The sequence below is a fragment of the Zophobas morio genome, unplaced genomic scaffold (genome assembly GCF_036711695.1).
Source record: "Zophobas morio isolate AGI-343-1 ecotype UQ-CSIRO unplaced genomic scaffold, CSIRO_AGI_Zmor_V1 ptg000014l, whole genome shotgun sequence".
NCBI classification, from domain to species: domain Eukaryota; kingdom Metazoa; phylum Arthropoda; class Insecta; order Coleoptera; family Tenebrionidae; genus Zophobas; species Zophobas morio.
In genome coordinates, this window is record NW_026972119.1 from 27,436,862 (window position 1) to 27,464,574 (window position 27,713).

At 33.7% G+C, this 27,713-nt stretch overlaps 2 protein-coding genes across 3 annotated transcripts in view; one reads left to right on the plus strand and one right to left on the minus strand.

The window, feature by feature from the left end:
- Positions 1 to 1,800: 1,800 nt before the first annotated feature.
- On the minus strand, positions 1,801 to 6,373 carry LOC135128759 (adhesion G-protein coupled receptor G6-like). The gene is made up of 3 exons (XM_064055824.1): positions 6,202 to 6,373; positions 5,594 to 5,678; positions 1,801 to 4,661 (listed from the first exon to the last, which is right to left on the minus strand). The coding sequence occupies exons 1-3, from the start codon at positions 6,289 to 6,291 to the stop codon at positions 2,368 to 2,370; spliced, it is 2,469 nt and encodes an 822-aa protein (XP_063911894.1). The 5' UTR covers positions 6,292 to 6,373; the 3' UTR covers positions 1,801 to 2,367.
- Positions 6,374 to 12,125: 5,752 nt separating this feature from the next.
- Rdga (retinal degeneration A) overlaps positions 12,126 to 27,713 on the plus strand; it is a 66,093-nt gene continuing 50,505 nt past the window's right edge. For both annotated transcript variants that reach the window (XM_064055822.1, XM_064055823.1), the window contains exons 1-2: positions 12,126 to 12,276; positions 19,742 to 19,958. The gene's annotated coding sequence lies outside the window, so the exon portion shown is untranslated. The remainder of the gene's footprint in view (positions 12,277 to 19,741; positions 19,959 to 27,713) is intronic.

The following is a 27,713-nucleotide window of genomic DNA, read 5'->3' on the forward strand; positions in this document are numbered from 1 at the left end:
CCTCCGGTTCGGTTAACTAGACATCGATGGTATGAATCACCTGGGTAAGAAAATTTAGTCTTTTTCAAGTAACTGGAGGTTTAAAAAGTGAACTTACGGTAGTATAGTGTGAAATACTAATTTTCCATTTGCATAATAATCCAGCTGAGGCAACTGTGTGAAAAAATTGCGGTCTTGAGTATGATAATTGCATAGTAAACTTTCGCAAAAGTTGCTCAATATTTCGGATGATGCACGCTTTTTATTCATTGAATGGCGTCTACTATTAAAAAAAAACTGTGTGTTTTTTGAAACAGGAAATTAATTGTGTTGGGACATAATACAGCTGCATGAGCAGTGTCGCTCTGACGAGCTCATTATGTAATTCAATGTCTCTTCTTTGTTGTTTAATTTTGCTGAAAGTTTGTCGCACTGATTTTGTTGTGTTTTCAGATTACTCTCTTTTTTTAAGAAAATATTGTGGATTAATACAATTCTTATTCTCACGCAACAAAATCGTTTTAATGATTAAAGATTTATTAAATTTTGCTGCTATATAATGAAAATTTTTAATTTTTCGATATTTTAATTTTTATTAATTTTTTTAAATTTCAATTCCTCGATTTTTTAGTTTTTCAGTTTTTAGATTTAAATTTGTTTAAATTTCGGTTTCTCAAATTTTCAGTTTTTCCATTCTTTAGTTTTTCGATTTTTCAGCTTTTTTACTTTTCGATTTTTCTATTTTTCGACTTTCCAATTTTCCGAATATTTGATTAATCGAATTTTTCATTTTTCGGTGTAGGTAAGCGAAGAAAAATGTTGCCTCTCCGGTGGGAATCGAACCACACGTTTACCGCTTGCCGGGCGGGTGCCCTTACCACTAGACTACAGAGGAGCTTATCTTTCTCCGCTTACCAACGTGTTATTGGGCCGCCACATCGGTATTTCCAATTTTCGAAGTTTGAATTTCTTAATTTTTCAGTTTTTCTGTTTTTCGATTGTTTGACTTTCGATATTTTGTTTCTTGTTCGAATTTTTGATTTTTCGGTTTTTCGATTTCCGATTTTAGACTTTCAGTTTTTTAATTTTTTGACTTTTCGAATTCGAATTAAATTTTTTTTTATTTTCAATTTTTCCAGTTTTCATTTTTTGCGCCTTTTCGACTTTTTCTTTTCAATTTTTTGATTTCTCTAGTTCACGTTTTTGAATTTTCGATTTTTCAATTTTAGATTTTTTGGCTTCCAGAAGATTTTTCAAACTTTCGGTATTTCGATTTTCCGATTTTCGGTTTTTTCATTGTTCAGGGTCGTTATTTGCGCCACTGGTTTTTACTTTGTAGAGGTTATCACAAAACAAATTATAATTTTAAGCAGGATTTATTGGGCTTTACTTCAAGCGTTAGGGAAGTTCTGTGGAAATAACCTACCAATTTTTTTTTTTTTTTAGAATTCCTCACAAAAGATGCTTTGTTGCGTTCTGTAGGTGAAAATTGACAGATATATTCAAGAATTTATCCCTATCAAAAATTTAATGTTATGATACAAGAAAATTGTTGTTCAATTATTATTTATTAAAAATGCGGCTTTATACGCAAGTCTTATGTTTTCTTAGATGGAGGAAGTTTTGAGCAATCAGTTTTTCAGCTTTTTTGATATACTGTAATTGTTCATTGAAAGTTTCAAACAAGTTAAAAATTCCTTTCTTTGTTGGCTATAACAATTTATTACGTTATATTTATAATAAGTACAAACAAATGCAAATAAAATATAATACTAAAAAAAGAGATCTCCGCGTTATTAGGTACAATATAAATAAAAATGGTTTATCTTGCATTGATTCTTATCGCTATACTCGAAGTTGCACTTCTTGTTGTATTATTTTCAAGTATCCGTATATTTCACAAATAATAATTAATTTATCTTGCTGCAACAAAATGAACAATTAACGTGCGATGCGCTAATACTAAAATTTCGTCCTTTTTAATCTTGTTAAAAGAGGCTTATTTGCATGATCGATAAAATATTAAATTACTTCACGTTCCTGGACGTTATGTAAATACGTAATCCATAAAAGCATCAATTGCCTCATTTGATTAACTAGTCGTTGCTGGGTCGAGGCGGAACAAAGTTAGGTCTAATCATGTTTGGAATACCTACTATGACCATCACATTATAACAAGATTTAGAAGGTATTAAGGGTCTTAATCCTGTTTGAGTTCCTACGTACAAGGACAACGGTGATGTGTTCTTTTCATCCTGTAAATTCGTTCAGTATTGATAGTTGTGTTCGAAGTGTTGTAACATGTCCGAAAGCAAAGATACTTTGAAAGTTCCCGAAGAAGTATACGCTAATGGGGACTGCGATGAAGAAGAGGAAAACAGGTATTTTTCACCCGGATATAGATTCGGTCATATTTTCTTCTATCCTGTTGTTTTGGCGGTATTTTATTTTTTCGCCTCGTTTTGATTTCGTTATTACTTGTTTTAATTTTTTCTTCCACATTTGTTTAATCTCTGTCGAGTCTAAAATGTAAAAGAGGAAAATGACGAAACCGTGAAGAGTAGCTGTGCTACAGAATAGGTAGAGGAAGATCGTGTTTTTGGTGAACGCCACCAGGATACCAAAAGTCCAAGTCATACCCATCATGAAGAATAACAGAATGAGGGATTTTTGAACCGACAGTGATTTTTTGGTTTGGTGTTTCCGTATATCTAGCTTAGTTACAAGTAAATTCTTTGCTATAAGAATGTAAATAACCGCGTTGACGGTTAGAATGACGGTCATAGGCACGCACACTCCCAGTGTTAAGAAATCATCTTTGGGATAACAAATTTCAGACGAATTTTGTTCCGCCTTTTCAACAGCACTTTTATCATAAGTATTGATGTTTATTACGACAGTTGCGATAACCGCAATCAAAGGTGTTCCCCATGAAAACCCGCAAAATTTCACCAGTACGTGTTTAATGTGGTCGTTAGAAACCAGATGAAACTTTCGATAACTAGAGTACGAAATGGTCAAAGACCAGCAGAACTGGGCTAAAACCATATAGTGCAATAGAATTCCCACTACTACGCAAAGCGGACCGCGATTAACCTTATCAGCAATGATGAACAGAACTATAAGAAGAAGCAAACATAATGACACATTCAAGAGAATTTTGCTGGTTGTCTTATTTCTCCATTGTTTGAATATTAACGCGGTCAAAAAAATTATTATAATTGCAAATAGAGATAAGACTGATCCAAAAATGGTAATTAGATCTAAAACTAAGTTATCAGATAACGACCCGGACACTAACATTCCGAAATGAGTGGTGTGATTAACCTCGCACAAGTAGTAACCTTCTTTGAAAATTTGTGCGTCATCGTCGGAACTCCATCTTCCTGAAATGGCTTCATACTTTTCGATGCCGTATTTCCAGTGGTCACACTGTCGTTGTAAAGAAGTGTTTTGCAACTGTTTGTAGTAGATTTTGATGTTTTCAGGGACAACGTCGGTTGGAAACAGGATGCTGATAATCCTGCTGTCGACAGTTTCGGGATTTTTTTGTTGAAAGAGATTATCGTTATAAAAAATTGTGATGAAGTAGAATTCCGCGCCGTTTGTAGTTTCTGGCGGTATTACAAACGCAATATCAAAATCTGTGTTTGTTAGCGTCTCTTCGTAATTGTCTTTGACTAAAGTAAAGTTACGACCTTCTTCGTTTTCTGTGATCATTGCACCGTATATTTTCCTGGAATTGTTATCGATGGTGCGTAGAGTTAAATTAGATACCTGAAAAGAGATGTTTCCACTCTTTAGCAGCATTTGGTCTAAACTATACAAGATCGTGTCGGTGGCGTTAAGAAGTAGTTGTGACGATGCAAGTGTACTTTTGTTTACACTCATAATTTCGTCGATGGTTCCTATGAACGTCTCAGGGTTGGTAGCTACATCTCCGTCCTCGCTTGCCTTACTCAGTACCTGTGATATAAAATGTATGTCTATTTCTTTCAGTTCGGATTTTTTTTCTTTAATGATGGTGTTCGTCGTACTTAGTGCTGCCACAGGAGATTCATCAAGTACCTCGTATAGTTCCTTTGTGGTGTCTGATATATTTTCTTGAGGACATTCGATTTTTGAATTTAAGTCCCAGCTACCTGTGCGCAGACATTGTACTCGTACTGGAGTGTAATTTGCGTTTAAGCAGATCACACCTTCGGGTATTGCCCATGATCCTGCTGTCGTTTCTGGTAGAGTGTACTCTCCAATTTTTTTTCTAGGACACGTTTTTACAGATGGCTTAGGGGAAGGTGTTGTGGTAGGAGTAGTAATATTAGTCGTAATAGTAGTAGTAGTGGTAGAACTTGATGTATCTCTCTCGTAACACGTTATTCCTTCGGATAAATTCCATACGCCGTTGTCCAAACAGTGAATTTGTACGAGTGTTCCATTTTTGTTCAGACAGACCGTGCCTTCTGGCGTCGCCCAAGATCCGACTGGTGTTTCGGGTAGAGTGTAGTTTCCAAATTTTAATTTAGGACATGTTTCTGTGGATCTTAGAGTGGTGGGTTCGCTGGTAATTCTTGTTGATAAAGTGATAGTTGCAGAAGTTATATCAGCATCTCTTGGAGTCGGTGTTGGAGTGACTATTGTACTGTATTCGATTGGAGTTATCGACGTCGGTCGTGTTCTCGCGTCTGAAATAAATACTTGCAAGTAAAAAATCTTTCAGTGATTTATGTTTCTATAAATCTAAAACAGTGTTTTTGAAATACAAATGCAAATCTACTTCGATCCAACTAAAAAGTGTTTACAGATTCAAAAATTAATTATATCGAACGTCCATTCCCTCGCAAAACCAACATGACCGGTGCTATTTATATGTTTTGGTAGTATATATTATTTTGAAATTAAAAGATAATTATTTACGCGTCAGCTCTTCCAATCTCAGTGCAAATTTTTGTACAAATTTATCACTTTAATCGTATTTATCTGTTTTTATTGCAATAATAAGATTTTTTACGATTTCAACACAAAACCGTGTTGTTTCCTGATAAAACGTGCTAAAAAAAGCATAAACTAAATTGGAAGTAGCACGGTCGAATCGAAGGCAATGTGCTTAAAAAAACTACTGAAGTGTTGTTTTTTTTTTTGTAACCTGGAGTGTATTGAAATATTACATTTTATCCGAAAATTAAGTAGAAGATGAAAAAATTGGTTGAAGGTTATTTCGGCCTCGATCACAATACTTCCTTAGCTTACGCTCGGGAAGTAAAAAGATAATGACGGAAAAAGATCTCAATGAATGTACTGTAACTAAGTTACGATACTGTAATCGAGTGTGTCATCATGTTTCCAAAAAGCACTGATGAGGTCACTTTATCACTGTTATTAACTTTTATCTATAAGTTCATTTGAGCTAACTTCGAGGTATTCGTGTATCCCCTCAAAGGAGAGTTACAAATTTGCATGAATGTTAGTTTTTCTGAACAAAAAATATATCGACGTGCCGAAATCAGAACAGAGATATTTTTTATGCAAAAGTAAAATTTAAATCAATTAAATTAATTGCATTTTAAAAATAAGCGAATATTTCCTTCGTTTAAAAAGTAAATTTAAGCAATATTACCGTCTCCGTCTTGAGTAGTGGAATTCGAAAATGTTTGACGAAGAAAACTGCTTTGGGTCCCTATATCGTCGACGTTAGTTTGAATCTGGAAAAAAGGAAAAGAAAATGAATTAAAATTAATCAACGATTATTTAGGTAATTTTAGAAGTGCACACTATTTTCAGACAATTAATAAACCAAAAATATGTATACTGCCAAACAAAAACGAATAAATTAAACAGCATTTGGTTTTTTTGAAAATTATCGTGCTTTCCGTTTAGTGCAACATTCCTAAAACACGTCAGCATTTATTTTATTTCAGGTTAAAAGTGATTATAAATGAGGCATAATAATTTTTTTATACTTCGTTCGCCGTCACAGCGCCCACTTAATTTTATGGTATGGAATACCGCCTACTTGTAGGTATCTACTAGCATTTAGGTGAATCATCATATAATACATACTTACAACTATATTTTATCTAACCTACAGGTGGATACTACCTTCTAAAAATCAAGAAATGCATAGATGACTGAAAAATTCTCTACGGACACTATTATCTTTTTTGTGAGTTCGAAAAATTACATCAATAACGATGTTAAAATGAGATTTAAGTTGGTTGTTCTTACCTGAGCAGTTACGTTAAGTTGAATTAGCAACGTCAGCCACAACAAAATAAAAATCACTGTTGAAGTCGATCTCTCAGTTACGCTTTCCATACCAACCCACAAGGAAATAAATGAATTTTATGTAGGTACGTGTAAGATAACGTTACTGTAGCGTTCATATCGTAGTTTCGGTGATATCGTTGAAAAGGTACTTATTAATGTTATGTAAACAAACGGTTTATACAACAAATCTCGTTAAGACAATGCGCGTCAAGGATATTATAACTTGCGGAAAATAATCGAAATTGTCATCATAAAAAATAAGTTCAGACGATAGAGACTATTCTTTAACGTAATTATTGAAAATATAATTAAAATTAATAGACTGATTATACAATGGAGTCTCCTCCCAAGTACTTGTGTAGGTACTTCATTTTACGGATGCGATATTTATCATCAAATAGATTGACGTAGGCAACTTTTGTTTGATCGTTGAAGGATACGACGTTAGGAATTTGAGAATAGTTTCTATCTTATGCATTTGATTCTTGCATAATATGTTTTTTTCTTGTTTAGTTTGCTCTCGCTGACAAAAATTGGTCGTCGAGTTCAGTTTGACGAATCACTAAAAGCCAAGTGAGTCAAATATACATTGTAGTGTTGTATACATAGTCAGTCACTAACGATATGTTCAAAAAGATTAATCTTTTCAGAGTGGTTCTAAAGTACGATGTGCATGAATACATATATTCTATTTCATTTTTTACAATAACGTAACAAATCGGTTATGTTTGTAGCAGCAATACTTCCCGTGTTAGGACTTTTTGGCGAATTTTTTTTAGTAGCACTCTGTAAAAATTAAACCTCTGTTATTATTTGTTGCACAATGGGTTTTTCCAGTTTTTTTTTAAATTAAACATGAAAACATTAATTCTGTTGTTAAAGTTGAAAAAATACAAATGTGAACGAACTGTTTATTTCACATGGATTACCTTATCTTTAGCATGTCTTGCAATACTAAAGGGAGGGACGGAGAAATACATTCGAATGCGTCTGCTAATCGCGTTTACATAGTGACAGCGTGATACCGAGAATTTAAATAAAATCTTTAACAAACAAAAAAATATACGTTTTCGTTTTCTAATGATTACCCAATTTGTAAATAATAGAGATTGAAAAACTGCTTCAACAGAATTTTAAAATGGTTAATACCGTAGGAACGTTGTCCTTTCGTAAATATAGCTATAGTTTAAGAATATGTATGTTGCAAAGATTAGATTGTGAAAATAATGATTGTATTGTTGTTTTTTGTTTTTTAAGAAATTTGCAACGAATAAACAGGATATCGCCTGAGTTAATTGCTACAAATTGTATAGTCGTTTAGTACCTATTCATTATGACATTGATTATTATTATTACTCATTCCAAACAAATGCTTTGTTGAATGGAGAAGCGCGAACAATGGAGAACTGAGAACAAAATTATATAGTATACTTATATATTATATGTATGTAAACAGTCAGATTCCTACGAAAATAGTCCTAATTACATAGGAATAGTATCCTACAATAAATTAAATGTATCTATACAGTGTTTTGATTTAAAACATGCTATTACAAACGTATTTTTAATAACTTATTGTATTCCATTAATATTGTGATTTGGCGTGTAAAGAAAAATTTAATAAATTATACAGCTGTTGATATTCGTGATCATGCTAGCGTTAAATTATTATACAAGGGTGTCCATTAATGAGTGTGATGTCAAGGTTGATTTTGACTTTTGACACAAAAGCATAATTATCCGGAGTTTTTTACAGTTAGTAATTTAGTTTCCGAGAGATATACATCCAATTGAATTTTGTACTAAGATAAATTTTTGTTTTCAATTTTGATAGATAGATGGAGATATAGATAAGATGCCAGCTTGTTTTATTCCTAAAATTAAGCACGACATTATGACCAATTTGACCACTTCGTGGGTTTTGCCACGACGTCTGTCATCAGCTTTTTTGTATTTGGCTTGATATTTTCGGGGTGTTGTCTTATTTGGGAGATCTTGTGTTCATATATCCCTAAATTGCTGTTAGTAACATTCTTAGTGATTGACAGCAGCTGACAGTTTGATTATTACGAAAAAATTGATACGTTCACATCATTTACCTTGAAACTCAAATTCTGTAGCCCTGCCATGTGTGCTTTTTAAGTAAATTGGTGGTGAAAAATGTGAACAGATGACTTTACATGTTTATTAGCGTATTATCCTTTTTCTGAAACTACAATTTAGTTTAATACTAATTATTTTGTTTCAGGTAAGTGTTTCCTTTATTTCTGCTGTTAGCGGTAAGTACACATAAAAAAAAAAAGAACATTATGTAAATTGCAAATGCAGTGAATCCGATTTTTGTATAAATAAAATTAGTAATTTAATCAGCATTAAGAGAAAAACACCGTCCACAAATTCGTTGCTACAACAATAGCGTCGTTGTAGTAAGTGAAACAACACAATTGAAAATCATTATTTCCTACTTGAACGCTGTATGTATTTTGGGTTGCCTAACATTACGCAATGAAACAAAACGAGATCGATAGTTAATCATACGGTTTTGCAATACTTAACTTACACGTAATAGCAGGCAAAATTATTGTTAAACGTGTTAAAAAAACAGATGAAATCTTTTTTTATGTAGTTCTTATCGAAAAAGCCAAGAATGTTTACGATCATCACAAAAAACGCCGGCAACTATATTGTATTATTACAAAATTATTCGTATGTTGTTATTTAAAATTTTTCACCTTCGTTTATATTTCTACTCAACAGCTATGTGAAAGAGAGGGCATTATTATACAGCTTTTACGTGTATGTATTGAAGGGCCTGTCGAAAAATTTATGGATGACTGACTACGTTATTTGTATACTGAGCATTGAAAGTACATTTCGAACGCATATGTGTGTCTGTAAGTAAGGTTTATTATTCTCAATAACCAAAATCGTTCCTGATGCCAGTTGCCTTTTTTTTGTGGAGGAATAAGATATGTTTGGCAATGAATTCTTGAACAGGTTTGACATCAACCGAAATCAATAATGAAGAATATGTTTTCGTATATTTTTAAACATCATATGACTTCGACGTTTTATATGTACCCTTGCGAAATATATGATACCTCTCCCAGGAAAGTATCTGAAATGGTGGAGGCGCCGGGTAAACTCTGATAAGATAAAATTTTACTTTAGTCTGTGTGGAAAGACGGTGTCACGTTGAGTTTATCCTTTGATAAATATTAGAATGTACAGCCTCTTTCTTCCTAAATAATTGGTTAGATTCGTTGAGAATTCTCAATGATTTCGTCCCAAATAAAGATTAACGTTGGTGCGAACCTACTTTAATTTTTATCACAGTTGCTGCCCTATTTATCTTCTGGAAATTGTAGAAACCTCATTAGTTCTTTAGCTAAATCTATCCACTATCTGTTTTAACTACGGTTTAGTAGTTTAATGTCGCAACAAAAACTGGCCCGTAAAATTCCGTGTTTGACAAACAATAAAGAGTCAACCGAAGCCACTAAAGTAAACCGATAAGACAAACATAAAATAACTTTACGCACGTAACGCTTTGGATACACCTTAAAAATACAAGAAAAATTAACGGTTTGCCAAGTGGTCATTAAAAATGCGACAATAAAAGATGAGCTTCAAAATGAAACACGGTGCGTCTGAACTCGTAAAGAATCAGCAAAAATTGGATGCCGTGTAATAAATACAGATTGGGAGGAATTTATTTTTCAATGCAGTACTAAGTACACATTCTGTATGCAAAGCACAACTTCTTGTTTTCGTTTTAGTTTTGGCTTTAATCACACAATGTGTAAATCCTAAAATTAAGAAATGGTTATAACAGAAATTGTTATCTGTTGTTTTATTCAGTGCATGTAGATGGGAGTTGAGGTGGGTTTTTACTGAGGGAAATATTGCAGTGAAATAATTTTGATGATTGTGAAACTTTATAGAAAAACGCAAATTTTTCGGTTTTTGTACGGATAATTTTTTGAAAACAACCTTACCGTTTACCTTGAAATTTGAAGTAGGTATATTTATGATTAACAGAAAGATGTTAAAGTCGTAATAAAATTTTCATCACCTACTTCAAACATCCATCATTATTTTACAATTTGATTAAAAAAATACGCAACAGATTTTCTTGAAATTTCGATTTTTAGGGAATAGAGAATATTAACTTAAGAAATATGTATTAAATAATTTGTTGTAGAAAATTCCTGTTTAGTTTAGTTTAATTCGACCAATTTTGGGAAGGCAATGTCGCTATGAATAGTGTTAAAATAGAGGTGTGGAAATTAATTTGCTTTTTCACATCAAAATATGTATTTATAATACTGTTAAAATAATATTAAATTGACAATTATTAATAGTCACCCGGTACAATAATTTATTATTAATGCTTGTTATGTTTATAACTTACCACACCCTTTGTAAATTTCCATAAACATTGTTGAAATCTCACTACAAGTTAAACTTTCGATGAATAAAGGTTTAACTTTCAGAACGTTGTAATGTTTGTAATGAAAAGTACTTCAGCGTACGTATTTTTCACGTTTTCCACGAAATTTATAATTTATAACTAGTATACTTGGCACACCGCCTAAAATATGTATAGGGCAAAAGAAGACGCATTACACGTTTACCCGCATATGGTTTATTTTTGTAAGAGCTCGCTGCCAAACGACTGATGTCTGCATCTAGCAAAGGCTTATCATATTTATCCGGTTTTACGCTGTGATGCTTGTTATTGTAAGCCGAACTGTATTTTATTGTATTTCCAACGAATACTTAATGTCAAAGGGAACATCAATTACACTGCGTACAAAACATGTTCCGACGTTTTGTTTTGGCCTTTGAAGTCGTAAATTATATTAATTCTTTGGATGCAACGTAATTTCTGTCGCTATTAAATTTTTCAAACGGTTACCACATCACGGATATGAATTTGATTTTCAATAATTGGATCAAAGTCCATTTATAACACTCGCAGCTTTGTGTGAATAATTATTCCATTATGTTCGTCTGAATGCGATATCGAACAATTTCGCCTGGGTTATGTAAAATTAATGCTAAACGGTGGAAGGAGATGGTTTTGATTTTTTTTTTATTCCTTCTTCAGAAAGGAACTGTTTTACAAGGCTAGTACATGTACCTACCAATCGCGTATATTGTTGGCGTACCACTGAACTATTTTAACTTTATTTATTTTTATTCTATAACCTTATTCTATTCTCCCCAATAATTGGATTATTCTGTAGGGGAGCATGATAATAATAACAAAAATAATGATCAATACTGCCTACGTAACAATTTTGTCTTTTCAAACATTAACCTATTTCTTTTGCTAACCTTCGATTGAGATTCCAGTTGTCAGGATAAGTCCTCCGAAATTCAATTTCTTTGGATCCTGATCCTTCCCTCGCATATTGATACTGTATTTCGGTCTTCTCCGTGAGCGCTTCACAGCGCGTATTGTTCCATATGGGTTTATTTAAGAATTTTTTGAAATGACTTTCGGGGGTTACACGAATATGTAAATAGTTTAGTTAATTTCTTGGAATAAAAATAATTAAAAATGACGAAGAGTCATACTGATGTTATTTACTTAGCGACCTTCTGAAATACCTTGCCGCAGCAAAAATTTCAGAGTGGTCAGGCCCGTAGTTCGGGCGATCAAACATCATACTAAAACATTGGTTACCCTAGTGGAATTTTCCTCTCGTTTGTAAGCCCAGAAAGGAATTGGTGGCGTCGAGTTCAGAGCCTCGGTGTACTTCCTGAACCGCGGGCGCGGCGCACCTGTTCTTCTGATCCTGATGACGCCAGGACACGCAGGGCGCAGGACCAAGACGGCGACGGAGCCGCGACACGCTTCGCCTCTCCAGTCAGTGCTCTCTTCACCGCGACGGGCAAAGCGTTCGCCGCTGACGACGTCTTCGCGAAGTCGACACGTGTGTGCCCGAAGAGGGGCCCTTATCTGCGTGCACGTGCCGCCGTGATCGATTCCACCCATTGTCGGGATTCGTTCAGCCAGCGTTTGTACGTTTGTATGATTGTTTGATGTTAATGTTTGATATTCCTTGGCACTGTTTGTGCTCGCTCATGGCGACTATTTGATTAGGGCTTATCGATGGGGCGCTTTTCAAATACCAACAGTTTTATTTACGAATGGTTAGTATTAGCTTCTGCGGGTAGTGACACTGCCGCGATATCATCTCCGGTGGATGAGGATTTGTGACTCGACCGTTCTTGGTCGGGTGGAGGATGGATTTTTCTTCCTATCGGCTAACGATCGTGATTGTAGATATAGTAAAGTTTTAGATGACTGCTACAGATTTTTCTAAAAAAGAAAAAAAAAACTATTGATTTGGCGGACTTTGAACGGAGTTTCTGCGGGTTGAATCTTGATGGAGCGATATTTTGTTACAAAGCACTTCTATTATGAAGAAAAGATGGGTTTTAATTATTATTGTACGGAGGTTGTAAACCGACCGGCTATTGTTGCTCTAAATATTTTGGCTCTTATTTCAAGCGTAGTTGATAAAGAATGCTGTAAACCCTTTCAAAATCCCACTTTGGCAATTACGATTTTCAAAAAGTTTTATGACTGGAAGCATAAACCGGGCGTATAATCATTTTTGGAACAGAGATTTTACATGTAAAAACAGAAACGTGAAAATATTGGCTTCTCTAATTATTTTAGAGGAAAATATGACATATTAAAATTGTTGAGAATAAAAACCTGTATCTAAATCTTTGCTTTTGTAAAACCTTATGGTATTAAAAAAAAATGCAGATTGTGCTAAAATACGAAGTATTATATAGATACTGTGTAGAATAATACTTCAAATAGACAGTGATTTTTTTGTCTTATAAGTTGCATTATAATAAAAGTTAAAAAATGATAACTTTAGGAAGGGGGGAATCTGAGATTGTAAACGTTTATCACGAATTCTTATGTAACGTTTGTCAAATTTACCAACTTTATAGATCATCGAGAAAAAGAGGATATGTTTGTATGTGATTCAGATACAGAAAAAATACCATTTTTGTGTCGTCACTAAAGGAATTCGTTTTTTCTTTTATATAATTTATGTTTTAATTAAACTATCGTCTCAGTATTTTAATCCAAAAATCAGTAGTCCAAATATAGGTACCTATGAAGTAATAAAAATATAGTAGTAACTTAACCGAACATATATTGTGAACGTTTTCACAAGAATTGAACAAACAGTTTGTTGTTTCACTTTCTGCGTCTGGACTCTGATGCCTCTCCTCTGTTTTGCGAAGATAAAATCATCATTCTTTCGATGTATAAACATAAACAATCGAAGTTAAGCATGTATTGATAATACATTTTTTCCAGTTGGTTATCCGTGCTGCGGGGGTGTTATTTACGCCACTGGTTATTTTATAGAAGTTATCACAAAACAGAGGCGAAGGAAATTCTGTGTAAATAAATAATTTTTTGCCAGTGTGGATATAAACTACAGTTCTCCTCCACTTTCATATAAATTCCACCAAATCATTTCAGCGATGCTTTGCGTAAGAATGTTTTACTGTTCCAGGTAATTTGTTCTTGAGGTAGCGAATATTTTGGGAAGTAAATATATTTATTACTTTAACCAAATATCTTTATCTGTAGAAGGAAGAATTATTTTTTGTGTTGTGTTGTTTTTACGAGAAAGCAAGGATCAAAAGAATGTGAACTTTTGCTTATTAAATATAAAGAAATTAAATCACGCTGGCAACATTAGCCTTGATTAAGATATATTTTTTAAGAGTGGACGACTAAATCTGAGGACGGTTTTAATGAGAATAATCTTCTTTGAAGTATGAAATAATTACACGTCCTTAAATGTGTTACAGTAAAAGCTTCAAAAGCAAAATAAATAATTGAAGTAAGATTTTAAGCAGCATTGTTTGTATTAGATATACTATAATTATCTTACCTTTTGGAGATGTGGTTTTGGTTCTTTAAAAACTTCAATAGGTGCATTTTTTATTGGCACTACGTAAAGCTTTCCTAGAGTAAATAGTTTTTTTTTGTGCAAGCCTACCTGTTTGCACACTGTTGAAAGCTGCCACTTTCTTGTTTACGGAATGTGTAATAAACTTTCGAAGTCGTATTTATTCCGTGTAGGTATTGTTGCGTTTTCTTTTGTTTACATTTGATATAAAAGTTTCATGATAGGGTGCCGTTCTTGTGCGCTCTCTGGTATTTTATAGACTTTATTTCATTATTCGCTTACTTTATCATCAAAGTTTATGGTGTTGTTCGAATAAGCAACATCGAAAGAATAATTAAAAACTACCATCGCTGAATAACGGGATTTATGACTGTGGAAAGGGCTGTTCTTTAAAAACTGCCGATGAAGATAAACATATAACACAAAACTATTTTTCTATTATGCATATATTGTTCATGTTTGATATTTTCACTCAACTTTAATTTATTGTAGTCAGCCAACGAAAATTGTGCAATTAATCTACGTCACTGCGTCACTTTATCGTGGAATAGTAGACTAATATTCTGAATAATTAACTTGTATTGGAATGCCAAAACATGATAAATTATTAATCGATCTGTGAGGTGCCGCGCCATGTTTATTTCCTAAGCAAACATGTCTCTGACCCCTATATTGGTTAGGACGATATATTTAATCAAATGGTAAAGCTTCGATCCTGTGGGGTACTATTTGTTAGAATAATAAATTTGACCCAAGACTTAAAATCAATAGAGTTGTAAAACGATTTATTACCCAGTCTTACATTGTGAAATTTCACTTAAACCGCGAAAACCTGACGGTTGAAATGAGTGACTTTCGATTTTTGCGTGGTGACGGAAGTGATTTTTCTGATACACCCATAAAGTCTCATTATTTTGTACTTTACGTAGGTTTGACAATGACAACTTAAATTCTCTTTTTACATAAGTTTAGCGTTTTATAAAACGAAGAGGGTTTGTGTGATGGCAATAAACGACAGGCGCTTTTGTTGCGATGAACTGCGATCGTCTAAATTAGCATATTGTTTTGAATTATATGACGTAATTTAGCTTTTGTTGAAATTTCAATCGAGCTCCTCTAACCTGAATTGTTTTAGTCTATTTAATAGAGATCTGAGTGGCAATTTTTAATTGAAATTGAAACCAAATTGCTTGTTGGAAATTAAATTCCGGGTATTTAAGCAGGTCATCAGAATGGGTGTATTTTTATTACGGTGGCGTTTACCGTTTAAACTCAACAAATGCGTTTCGTTCTTGTTAATCCTCCATATACTTGTTAAGTGAATTTTATTAATGCTTGTGAAAACAGAAATCCATTATGGTGTTTTTTTTTCGGAAATGTGCGAGAAATGTTTTTGTAGAAATTGCCATTGTGGTAATTGTAACTATAGTTAGGATAATAAGGAATTACTAGGGTACTAAACTGTTGAAAAATGTCACGTTTAGAGAACAATTTTCCATAAAGTTTGTAATGTTCATTTTTTTGGTGAACTACGTGGACCCATATTTCGTATAATTCTCGACATTTTCCACCAACCAAACTATGCTAATTCAGTTATACACTTTCGTGTAAACTTCCTTTATTTGGGTAAAACTAACTGGATTAACCCATTTGCCATAAAGCTTGACATGACGTTTCACGTTATCGGATCAATACATTCTTGCAAAGTTCTAATTGACGTAAATTCGCGCGGAACTGGTTTTGGATTAAAACTGCTTGTTTTTTTCAGAAAGGGAATAAACTTTAATGTACGCATTTCTTTAGTAAAAATTAAGAAAAACGTTCCAGATGTTAAAGACTTTGCTGACGTCTTCGTAGCCATTTATCATTGTTTGTTTCGTTACAAAGATTGACGTTAAAGTAAAGGCTGAATTTTGAGCCTGCAGCGAATTCAGAGTGACAATAATAATATTCGTGTTTTTTTTTGTTAGGTTGACAATCTGTTTAAAATTTTATGATTTCATATCTGATTGTTTTAACCAATTAACACGTTTGTTAAGTGTGATCAGGTCTTTCGATGATTTTTGCAGTGGAAATTTCATGAGTATTGTCTTTTTATACAATTACCTCAAAATATTCCGCATCGTTCTGATTTACTACTGCTTTGATTCGAATGCGTACTATAGAAGATACCAGACGATTTTGACAACTTTTGTATTACTTTTGTGTTTACTTAATAAATTTCTGTAATGAGAAAACAATCTGCACCCGTCTCTTCCATCGCGAGGTTTCTCCTCCCCAAGTAATAATTTCAATTTTTGTCGGTTGGAACAAGATTTCCTCCGATAATTTCTTTTATTAAACTTCATTAGTTTATTATCATTCATTACGCTTTGGTCGGTTCTCCCGAACCGAAAGTCGATGACTGCTCAGTATCAAGCTGAATGTTTGAAAATTCTTTGTTTAATTGCCACCGGAATCGTTAACCCCATCTATGCGTCGTTTACCTCTTTGGCTAAATCTGTAAATGGATAATTTTCCACTTGACATGCTTTAATGTTCAAAGTGTCAAAGTCGTTTCCTTGCAATTCAGGTCTAGTTGCTTTAATCTCTTGTAATGTCCATAATGAGAATACATATAGCGAGTTTATCTTTCTCTCTGTGTGTTCTAAGGGAGGGCTTATTATGGTTTATTGGCTCCAGGCCTGCGGGAGAGCTTTTGAAAGCTCGTTGGCCAATTCGTTGTAGTGACAGCGGAATAAGATGAAAGAAGATGTCATAGAAAATGTGTAGAAGGTTGGCTACACTACGTAATTAAACTAGTTTCAGGAGTGAACATACGAGGGCGTTTAATTGACGCAAATCTCTATTGATTACAGGGAAAATTCTGTACACGATGAAATTATTGAAGTAGGATGACCAGCTTTTATAATAAAATAAGCAAACACGGTTAATTGAGATCCAAGGCAAATAATGAAACGAAGCTTTTTGTAAATTAACTAATAATGAAAAAATGCTGGGTTATTCATATGTAATAATGCGGCGCTTTAACAAACAACAACTTGCCCATAAATTTTTGTTGCTCTTTTCAGTTTTAGAAAAAATGCAAGTTTTTGTCTTTCACATTAAAAGCTTGTCAGTTTTGACATTAATTGTAAGACGATTTCGAGAGGTAAAAAAGATTCAGATTTGATCCCAGGGAACAAATAATAATAACCCTTTTAATATCTTCCAACTCTAGATGTGTGATCTTCATTAAAACCATCCCATTGAGACGATGTGCCTTTTCAGCTCAAGCAGAAATACGCCGTTTCCTGAGTGAATTATAATAATCATTAGTTTTGTGCTGCCATTAGGCAATAAATTAAGCCCAACTATAGAATTCGCTCACGCAATGTACTTATCATCAATCATTTGTACAAAATAATGCAGCAGCGTTTCCGTCGATGTTCTGTTGTTGTTATTCATTTGCAAAGAGAAGTAGAAGTTGGGGTTGCGTTAATCATCGCGAAACTTTTTCTTTCAGATTTTCTTCCACAAATAAAACAACGTATAATCTTGTTAGTGAGAGTTATTCGTTTTTAAATACAGCTCTCTACACAACAAGGAATCAAATTCGTGGAGTGAGAAATGCGGAGTACGAGACAAGAAGTTGCTTCTGAGCCGAACGTGTTTGAAATTTGTGATTTAATATTCTATGCAGGCGTCCGTACTTTGTAACCTTGATCTTGGATTTAAAGCTAGGAAGTTGGAAGCTCTAAATGATTGAAGAGACTGAAATTTTATTTTTCGTATGCTTAGAATACTTTGTACAAGTTTTTGAAACTGGTATACACCCATAAACATTGTTTGCAAAATTATTTTTTTGTGATATAGATATTAATTAAATTTTGACTGAGTTGGAAGTAGCACAAATTCGCAGCAAAAATTATTATAGAAAAACGACTTTACATTTTCGTTTGGGGGAATATAGTGAAATTCACTGTGGTAATTCGATTTTAAAATGGGGCCCAGCCGTTCATGGGGACGAAAAATTCAGTTCAGAGACTACACGAGAGCTGTAAAACTTGTCAAGTTTAAACATATGTTGTAACCAGAGGCGACTCATGAGTTGAGGCAAAGCACAAGATGCTCCAATATCTAAATGTCGAAAAAATTATATTGTCGTGCTTGTGCTTTTAGTTAACGCTTTTTAGTTGTAAGCACGTCAAAAATGTGTAATTTTTTTATGCCAGCCAAATTTGCTTTAATTTTTGTTTATCAATAATTTCACTTCGTTTATAAACGTCTTAACAGTAAAATATCAATATCAAGTTTTCCATAAATTTTGTTAAAAAATAGTCACTCTGTCTAAATTCGCGTAATTTACCTAAACTAGTTAGTTTTCAGCTCTGAGAATATCTGTCAACGAACTTGCTTTGCAAAACATAAAAGACAGTATCAGTATGTTGAAAAATTAATGCGAAAGTTTTAAGAAAAAATATACATACTTTGTTACAGATTTTTTCTATCCTTTCAGATTCCCTCAATATTCCCCAAGATTCCTTCAGATTTTCTCAGAATTTTCCACATCTTTACAAATCGTTTTAGATCCTATCAAATTTTTTCATATCACTTTGCTCCATACATACTGTTCCATATTCTTCTAGTTTTTTCTAGATTCTTCTAGGTTTATCTAGATTCGTCTAGATTCCTTCCAATCCCTTCTGATTCTTTCAAATTCTTGTCTTTTTTTAAGGTTCTTCCTTTTTGATTACTTCGGATGCTTTTGGATGCTTTCGGATTGTTTCACATTCTTTCGAATTTTTTCAGATTCCTTCAAAGAGAGCGTCAGGAATCCTCACGATTCTTTCAAATTTTTCAGTTCTATTCAGATCCTTGCAGGTTCTTCCAGTTTTTTTAGATTCTCTTAGATTTTTCCAAATTCATTGAAATTCTTTAAAATTCTCTCAGATTCTCACAGGTTCCTTCAGATTCCTTTAAATTCCTTCAGACTCTTTCCGAATCTTCGTATTTCTCCCAGATTATCGTAAATTCTCTCAGATTTTCACAGGTTAGTTCAGATTCCTTTAGATTCTCTCAGGATCTTTCAAATTGCCTCACCTGCCTTATAGGACAAGCGCCCCCTCTTGTTACAAAGTTTTTTTTTTCAGGAACCATGTTGCACTGTTATAGGAAATGTAAATGACATAGTCGTAACTTAAAATAAAAGTAAATAAATAATGTGAGCGGTGTTAAAGCACAACACCAACTAGCGTAATCTGTAGTTGTCCGTTCGTTTGAACTATGCTTTTGCAATAATACCATTAACCAACTAAGCAAACGAAACGTTCAACCACACGCATTTTTTAAATTGCGTTATTGCGGCAGTGTCACTCTTCAGCTACTCGAAATTTTATCTAAACACTAATCCTTAAAAAATTCACCTTGTAACTGTCTGAAATTCTTTCTGGAGCAGCAGTGCCTCGGAAGCTCTTGGACGTTTGCATGAATATTAAAGAGCACACATACTGCGGGTCACGAAAACCTCTTCAATTTTGTATTCTCTTTTGCAGAAGTAAAACGTAAGATGATTTTTAAAATGTGATCGTCGCTTTATTCGATCGTGGAGGACCGGAACGGCGTCTGCTTAATGATAACCAACTATTTACGCAATCGTTGATCTGATTAAGATGAAGTTTCACGATGAAATCTGGGCGGTGGGGCCGCCGTTCGCAGATCTAAAAGCCCATTGCGGTTACATCCGCAACTTAGCTCCATCTGTCGCTGGGGGTAAGTACCTTAATGTAGCGGTTCAGCTTGGCTTTGGTGAACGAATTAAATTGGTTTAAACGTGGATTTATGGAATTATGTGTGAATTTTCGTTTGGCGTTTTTGAGGTATTTGGAAAGTGGGCGAAGATCGCAAATAGCTCGTCCTTTTCGGAAAAAATGAAACAGATTAATACTTTTATTATGTTTTATGTAGGTGTTATCGTTGCATGCGTACAATATGTGTTGTTCCGTTTGAGGTGTGAAAAACATGACTTTCGTGAGGTTTATGAAATGCGACACGTGTCGTCCGGCGACTAAAAATCTGCGTGAATTTGTGTAATATTGTTTAACAATGTCTCAGATTTCCCTAATGGATTGGTCACGCATTCAACCTTTGTTACTTGGGAGAATAACTCCAGCTTAATACCGTCTAAAACAAGTTTGAAGTTTACCTAATTGAAATTGTTTGAAAATGTGGCTTTACTGAAGCAACTTGCCCGAAAACTAAAAATTAATGTGTAATCCTCTTTTGTTTACCGAAAGTTTGTTCAGCGAATATTGTACGATATACATTTACGCTATTGTTAACAGTGCAGTGAAAGCTCGTTTTATGACGAAGCGCTTTACAAAAAGACAAAACTTTTCGTTTTTATAGTTACGTGTAATAGATATTTCCGTTAGTCTGTCTCTGCAGTTTATTAAAAAAAAAAGTTCTAATTTGTAGTCGGAGCTTCGTGATTGCGTCGGTAAAATATTGTTGGTTTTAGAGAAGAGTAAAAGGTTTGTGTGGAAGAAAAAATAGGATATACTTTACACAGCTCAACTTTCGTATGGGGAAAACGGGAGATAGATGTATCCTGTCAAATATATTTATAGTACGGATAAACATCGAAATGAAGTTAAACAACACACGTTAAGAAATTAATGAGAATAAAGTCATGTGAACGATAAGGTATTTAATAAAGCTTGATATATTGAATACCTCCATTATCATTGCACGAGTGCATTTGTTTACATCTAGACCCTGACAGGTGATAACTTCGCATTTGCTTTGAGTCGTTCATTTTGGTTATCTCGCGAAGCCTTCTCAAGCAGAGTTGTAGGTTGTAGTAAAGTACCCGAAAAACTTTTTAAGGATTAATTAATTCGACCGAGTGAAATACATATCTAAACCCAGTCCTGAAGCCAACAAGAGGATGCATATGGGTTTGTGCAATCTTGGCTAGTTTAATCGATGACAACGTTGTTGTTTTGCGTTGTCCATATTAAGAGACGCCTAAAATTCAGAATAAAATAAAACTCAACAATTTATTTATTGAGTACACCAGAGTTTACAACTAAACATATATAGAGCCATAATCTGCAGCGAATCATGCTCCTGTCTTAATAACGTGCTCGTGCTTTAGAATCGATTTGAATTGACTCGCTTCTGGACGACTAACTCTATTACACTCTACTAAAAGCAGAATTGAAATTTTCTGAAAATTTAGCATTGGATGCATTTCTTCATCTAAATCAATGACATTTTCTTGTTGATGTGAGTTTCGTTTACGTCTTTGAAGAATTTTCCATGTCGCTGTCCTGGTGATTTCCAGTTTTGTGTTCTGTTGATTGCATTCATCAATTCGTCAAGTGTTATTTGATTTATCGTTCATTGTTGTAACTGAGAATAGTTTATTGGATGTGAGGAATCCATTGGGCAGATTTATTACTTTTAAATTATTGAAAACAAAGTTTCGACCAGAAAATTGTTAAATCTTCTGAACTTGGAAATCTAACTGAGTTTTGTCTGTTTTAGTTAGATTTCGATAGAATAATTTTTCATTGTTAAAAAACTGTGTGTTATGAATTTTTGTGAGATGTGTTTGTTTGAACTTTTAAATCTTTTGCTATAAGACTAAGTTTCTAGAATAAAGTGTCTTTAATTTGTAATAGTGTTGTGTTGTAGTCAACATAATGAGTTGGATGAAAATAGTTTTTGGTCAATATTGAACGCACATATGTAATCACATAACTCCTCTAAGGTATTGCGTGAGTTGATCTACTTGTTTCTATTGTTATTAATTTTATAATTTAATCTTGTTTCCTAGTGAGGAGCAGAGCAGATATGATTGGTGTTAGTATTTATTATGTCTTTGCATCTATTGATTTGAATACACGTTGATACCTTGCTTTTAATTTGATGTTGAGTTAGGCTAGGTAGGTTTTGTGTGAACTCGTAAAAAGGTTATAGGTACATATTTCTTTTAAAATGACATATTTCTATGATTTTCTTTACGAATACAGTCGTTTATTGCAGTTCAGTGTGTCAGGAAAATGTTTTCCTGTGGTAAACTGTTTCCTATTCCATTAACGGTCCAAGTGTTCGATACAAGTTCGGTTAGTTTAAAGGTTTGTAATTTTAGTTGGCAACACCATTACAGAACTCCTACGCCCCTCTCATCGAAATTGCAGAATTTTATTGCTGAGCCGTGAGGTGGTTTATTTAGTTTAGTCTATTTAATAACAATTCCGCGTAAACAAATTTCATTATCACCAGCTATTTATGCTACATTTTTGTTATTTTATTTTAAGTGAAGCGTAATATTTATTTGATTGTCCATGTATACTTTGTAGCGTTTCGCTGCAGATTTATTTCGTGCGTAACGCATAATGGATTCGTTTCTTTGCAAGTGGTGTGTTTTACATTTTTATAAAGGTGATATGTCGGTGTGGACAATTAACGACGAAATTACCGACTTGCGTGTTCTTTATTCACTCTTAATACAACAATCCACTTCAGCGTCATGAATTTTCCAACTTTTTAAAACAGCAACAATAGAAGTCGTAAAATATTCAAAACCTCCACTTTTACGTTAGCGTGAATTAATAATGCGTTCGATATGTTCACCATGTTTCAGGTGGGGTGTGGATATCGTGCAATACAACGTTATTTGTAACAGTTCCCCAATAAATCAAAATAACTGCTCGTTCGTATAAACGAAAAATATATTGCTCAGAACTTGTAGAAGCAAACACCTGCTTATAAATGTTGAAAATAATAAATTTAACCCTTCAGTGTGAGGTTCTGGAACACCGTAAAAAGGACACTGAACCTCCGCTTCGTAATTTGTAAGTTCTAGATTGCAAAAAAAACAAGAAAGTTTGTGAGGAAACTGCGTTCGACGGCTCATTTTTATAAGATCTCTTCAAACTTTTTATTGGATAACTCTGGAACTATTTGACTGCGAAGTTCGAATGCGTTATGAGTTTCGACTTGAGTTGATGTAGAAGGTGGCTGAGATTCAATAATTCGCGGAAGAAAGAGGCATTTCCATGATTTGTTGGATAGAATTTTCGACGCCTTTGAGATTATGCGAAGTTGAAAAAAAAGTGGTACGTTTCAACCCAAAAACAAAACAGGCATGTAGACTTCTCTTCACATGTGGTTCCGTTAAATTAAAGACAGTGATGGTTGTTGCCATGTTCCGTTACAAAATTTGGTAATTTTGGTAACAGATTTGGATTGTATGGCGTTTTAAAAAACTGCCTTACGAAATTTGGCGATCGTTAGTGTTCTTGTCTATATTCGTTGTTAATAAATAAGTGGTTGTTAAAGTTTCATGTGATACTTATGCATTCTTATCGCATCGGTTGCACCTACATTCCTTTGTAGCTGGACTTTGACGAGTTTGTCTGTGACTCTGTTTTTAAAATATTCATGCTCCAAGTGTTTATAAAACCCTTGCAAAATACTGTTGGTATATTCTTCAGTGGACACATGATCTGATCTTGAATTTTGTAGAGAAGCTGTTGACTCCAGTTAAATTTAGAAATACGATCGATAAAATTAGAGATGGAGTATCGCCCCTGTTTATATCATAACCGAATGCACTGTTTGTGTTCAAAAATATGCTCATTCAATACATTATTCAGGAGTTTCTGTTTTAGCGTAAATATTTATAATTCAGGTGTCATTTGTGATTAATGACGGCGAAAAATAATCACTCGGGAAAATTTTTTTGTCGCCTTTAATCTAATTAAAATTGTGTATTTATTTCGCTCGTACGTAAGTAGTGTACGCGTCCGGTAATATCACGGCCGAAATGACCCACTAATGAGTTCGCCTACTTCTTGAGTAATTTAATAACCACCAACTCATATTCCGTCCAATCCCTTTAATTAGAAATGCAATCCAAACTTGTTCCATTCCAACTTTTAATTCTGCAAGGAATGAGGATTATGTAATGAAGAAACGATATTGCGCCTCGATATTACTATTCAATTGCTCGTGACATGATCGTTTTATTATCCGACTTCACTTTAGTCTACTCTTTGTGGGCCCTCATAAAACTTGGGAAGAATCATTTAAATGTGGGATGTCCGCTCACAAACTACCTTTTTTTCTTTATACAAAGTGTTTATAAATGTTTGTCTATCAAATCGCCTCTGAAAAACAATAAATTTTGCCACCTTGTTGCGATAGTGGTTGTATTCTTGTTTGTCACTGTCATTGTCAACTGTCACATTGCCGTTTTTAATTCCGTTTTGGTTTGTTTTGGTTCTTTAGCAGTTTTTCATTGTTCAAGTTATCTGGACAACTTACTGTATCTAATGAGGTTGTGGAAAATGTGAGAGATGTAATGAAAGAGTACCTACAAACACAGTTGTAACACGTAAAATGTAAGGAAAGTGTTTTTTCATCAAAATTTCTGTCACTGATTGTTATTATTATTATTATTATAAAAGTTGCTTTCGAAACAATTTTAAAATTAGACGCCTGTTGAGCACCCAGTAATACATTATTTATGTTATTTCTAAATTTTGCAACAATTTTTTAGAAGCGGCAAAATTTGCTGAAAATCTCTTTGACACTTGTGTCATGGTTAACTTGATGGACAAACATTTATGAACACCCAGTACATGTTGATGTCGTAGCCACCCTTAATAATTTAGGATACACAAAGGTATAAGAATAAATGGAGGGGTGAAATTTTATACCTACGTGTACTGTCACTGATGAGGGTAGTAAAAACTGACACGATGCAAATTATTGTGTGCTCACACAAATTTATTTCTCCTGTTTGCAGTAAAAGCGCATCAGGTCTTACGTGTCGACATTTTTTATTTATTCATTGTAGACAAACGACAGCAAAGGTTGTTTAACATTCGAAAGACCCACTGACGTTTTTGCGTCCCCGTAATTATCGCCCACCTGGCTGTACGCATGCGAACAATGAGTAAAGTTGGCGTTTTCATGGAAAGTTTTCCGTTTTGCTCGAACATACAATCTTGTTAATGTTGCACCAACTAAGTTCACCACCATATTTCAGTTAGAATGGAGAATGGCGCTGATGTTTTATTCTGGACTGTCTAAGTTGACTTCCCGTACTTTTCATTTTATAATCATCTCACATTTAAACTCGTCCGCCGCATTTGTTGTCATGTTCGGGGCGGTGTTAAAATTTAATTGGAATACGGTATAAAACGTACCGGCCATATTTCAGTTAAGGTTGCTGCTGAAGACAGGTTGCCTCTAGCGATCTCTGCGTTTTTATTTGAACTGCTACACAAGAAAACGTCTGGCGTCGGTATACTGGCGCTGATAATTTTTGGCGATGTCGACGAGGTCGTAAGAATTCTCGTTTAAAATTGTGTTTTGATGAAAACTTACGGTATTGTCTTACAAATTTGTATTTTCTTTTACACTGGAATAAATGCGCAACTACAGGATTCATTGTTAAATTTTCATAATGATGGTGAATATTACTGGACTAATTTCGAGGTAGCATTTGCACCCAACGCGAAATATGTATTGTATTCGGAAAAACTAAAAATATCGCGTTATCCATGATTTCAATAATGGAATCGTACCTATCGACTGATTCCTTTTAGAAGAACATAAAATTCGATACGTGTAGACCCTCGAAGAGGATTTTATTGTAGTGAGTATACGTCGAAATCACGAATTCTACTGATTTTTCGCTTCAGACCGGCTGTCGTTCATGGGATGGATGATATACCGGGTGAGCCTGTTTGGTATCCCAACCCGTTTGTCTCTGGAACGACAAACACTTATCTTGTGGGTCACAATTATTATTGATGATTTGATATTATAGTTATTACTTACACATATTATTATTAATAATATTATAGTGAGAACGTTGGGTAAAGGCAAAGTCTATTCTACCCATTATAATTTATTTTTTCGAGCGTAATTTTTATAGTAGACATCCAGATTTTTAGAAAAAAAAAAAAAAACAAAATTATATGTACAACAATTTCTCAGTTTCCAAATTTTTCGACTCTTCAATTTTTCTATTTTTAAATTTCTCGATTTTTCAATTCTTCAATTTCTCGATTTTAAATATTTCGATATTTCAATATTGGGATTTTTCAATTTTTCGATTCTTCAAATTTTCGATTTCTCGATTTCTTAATTTTCCAATGTTTCAGTTTTATGATTTTCCAATTTTTCGACTTTTCAGTTTTTGGATTTTTAAATTTGTCGATTTTTCAGTTTTTCAATTTTTGACGTTTCTAAATTTTCGACTTTTCGATTTTCCAATTTCTTGATTATCGATTTTTTGATTTTCCCATTTCTCGATCACTCGACTTTTCAATGTTTCGATTTTTCTGTTTTTCAATTCTTCGATTTTCAACTTTGATCAATTGGTATTGCCCACATTTCTTAAATGTTTATTCGCGTCTTGTGAATCAATTTTTGTAGAAGAAGAATGCCAGCTCAAACCCTCTCGATAACAATTTATCAAAAGCTAAATTTCGTCGCACATCAAACAGGACGGTGCACGTCGTAACTTTCTAAGCATCACATTAGTTATTTTTTGTGTATTTTTTTACAAATTTACTAACGTGCATTAGTTTATCAGGTGTTAGAGTTTACTATGAACATATTTTTTTACTTTTTGTGCCTCCACAACTTAAGCTTTTACGGGCGACATATTTTATTACGACGTTGTAATAATAGCTTAGAAAAAAATAATCAATTAGGCGAATGTACTTAGTAGATAGACTCTTTAAACATGCCTTAGGCTTTACCACGTAATAATGATCCATTATTATACCCGTAATAATGCATTAAACCCTAATGAAAAGAATTAAATTCACTGGATCATTTATTATTCAAGTTGAGTAGAAAGGAGTGTTATTTTATTAATCCGTATAATCATGATGAAAACTGTAAAAGGTTGTGAAGTTAATAAGATAGGTTATGGAGCGTAGATTCGGTATTGAATTTTTTATTAGTTACAAAGAGATGGTCTTTTTTTGTGTACATGCGAGGAAGGGAGGTTTTGATTGATTTCCTTTATGATAAAGTAGAATTTTGTCTTCACTAGTTAATTTCATTTAAATATTTATTTGTCGATAAGTATGTCTGTCTGTTTGTGTTTCTATAAATCTTATTTACAGGCATCACTAAATAACCCGTAGAAACGATGCGTCTAAAAGCACCACAGATGATTGTGAAATCACATTATCCCTTTTGATATCTAATATAAGGTCTTTTACCATGCAATATTCGGGTACGGATCAGGTTTAAACCCTTTCGGTACATGTGTAACATCTAAGAGTGTCTGTATCTGTTATAATTGAGATAGTTTCGTTGCTTTCGGAATGTGTAATTATCCTGTAATTTATACAAGAGAAGTTGCAATGAATGAGTCGGAAAATAAACTTCTTCCACAAATAACACCGAAAGGAGCTCTATTTCGCTACTGTCTCCTACGGGTAACTATTAACATCAAACGTGATATTCTGTTTATTTTAATTACGT

Coding starts and splice junctions, on each gene's coding strand:
- LOC135128759 (XM_064055824.1), bottom strand. CDS start 6,291: ATGGAAAGCGTAACTGAGAGATCGACTTCAACAGTGATTTTTATTTTG. Junction 5,679..6,201: donor AACTTAACGTAACTGCTCAG/GTAAGAACAACC, acceptor CCTTTTTTCCAG/ATTCAAACTAACGTCGACGA. Junction 4,662..5,593: donor CACTACTCAAGACGGAGACG/GTAATATTGCTT, acceptor TATTTATTTCAG/ACGCGAGAACACGACCGACG.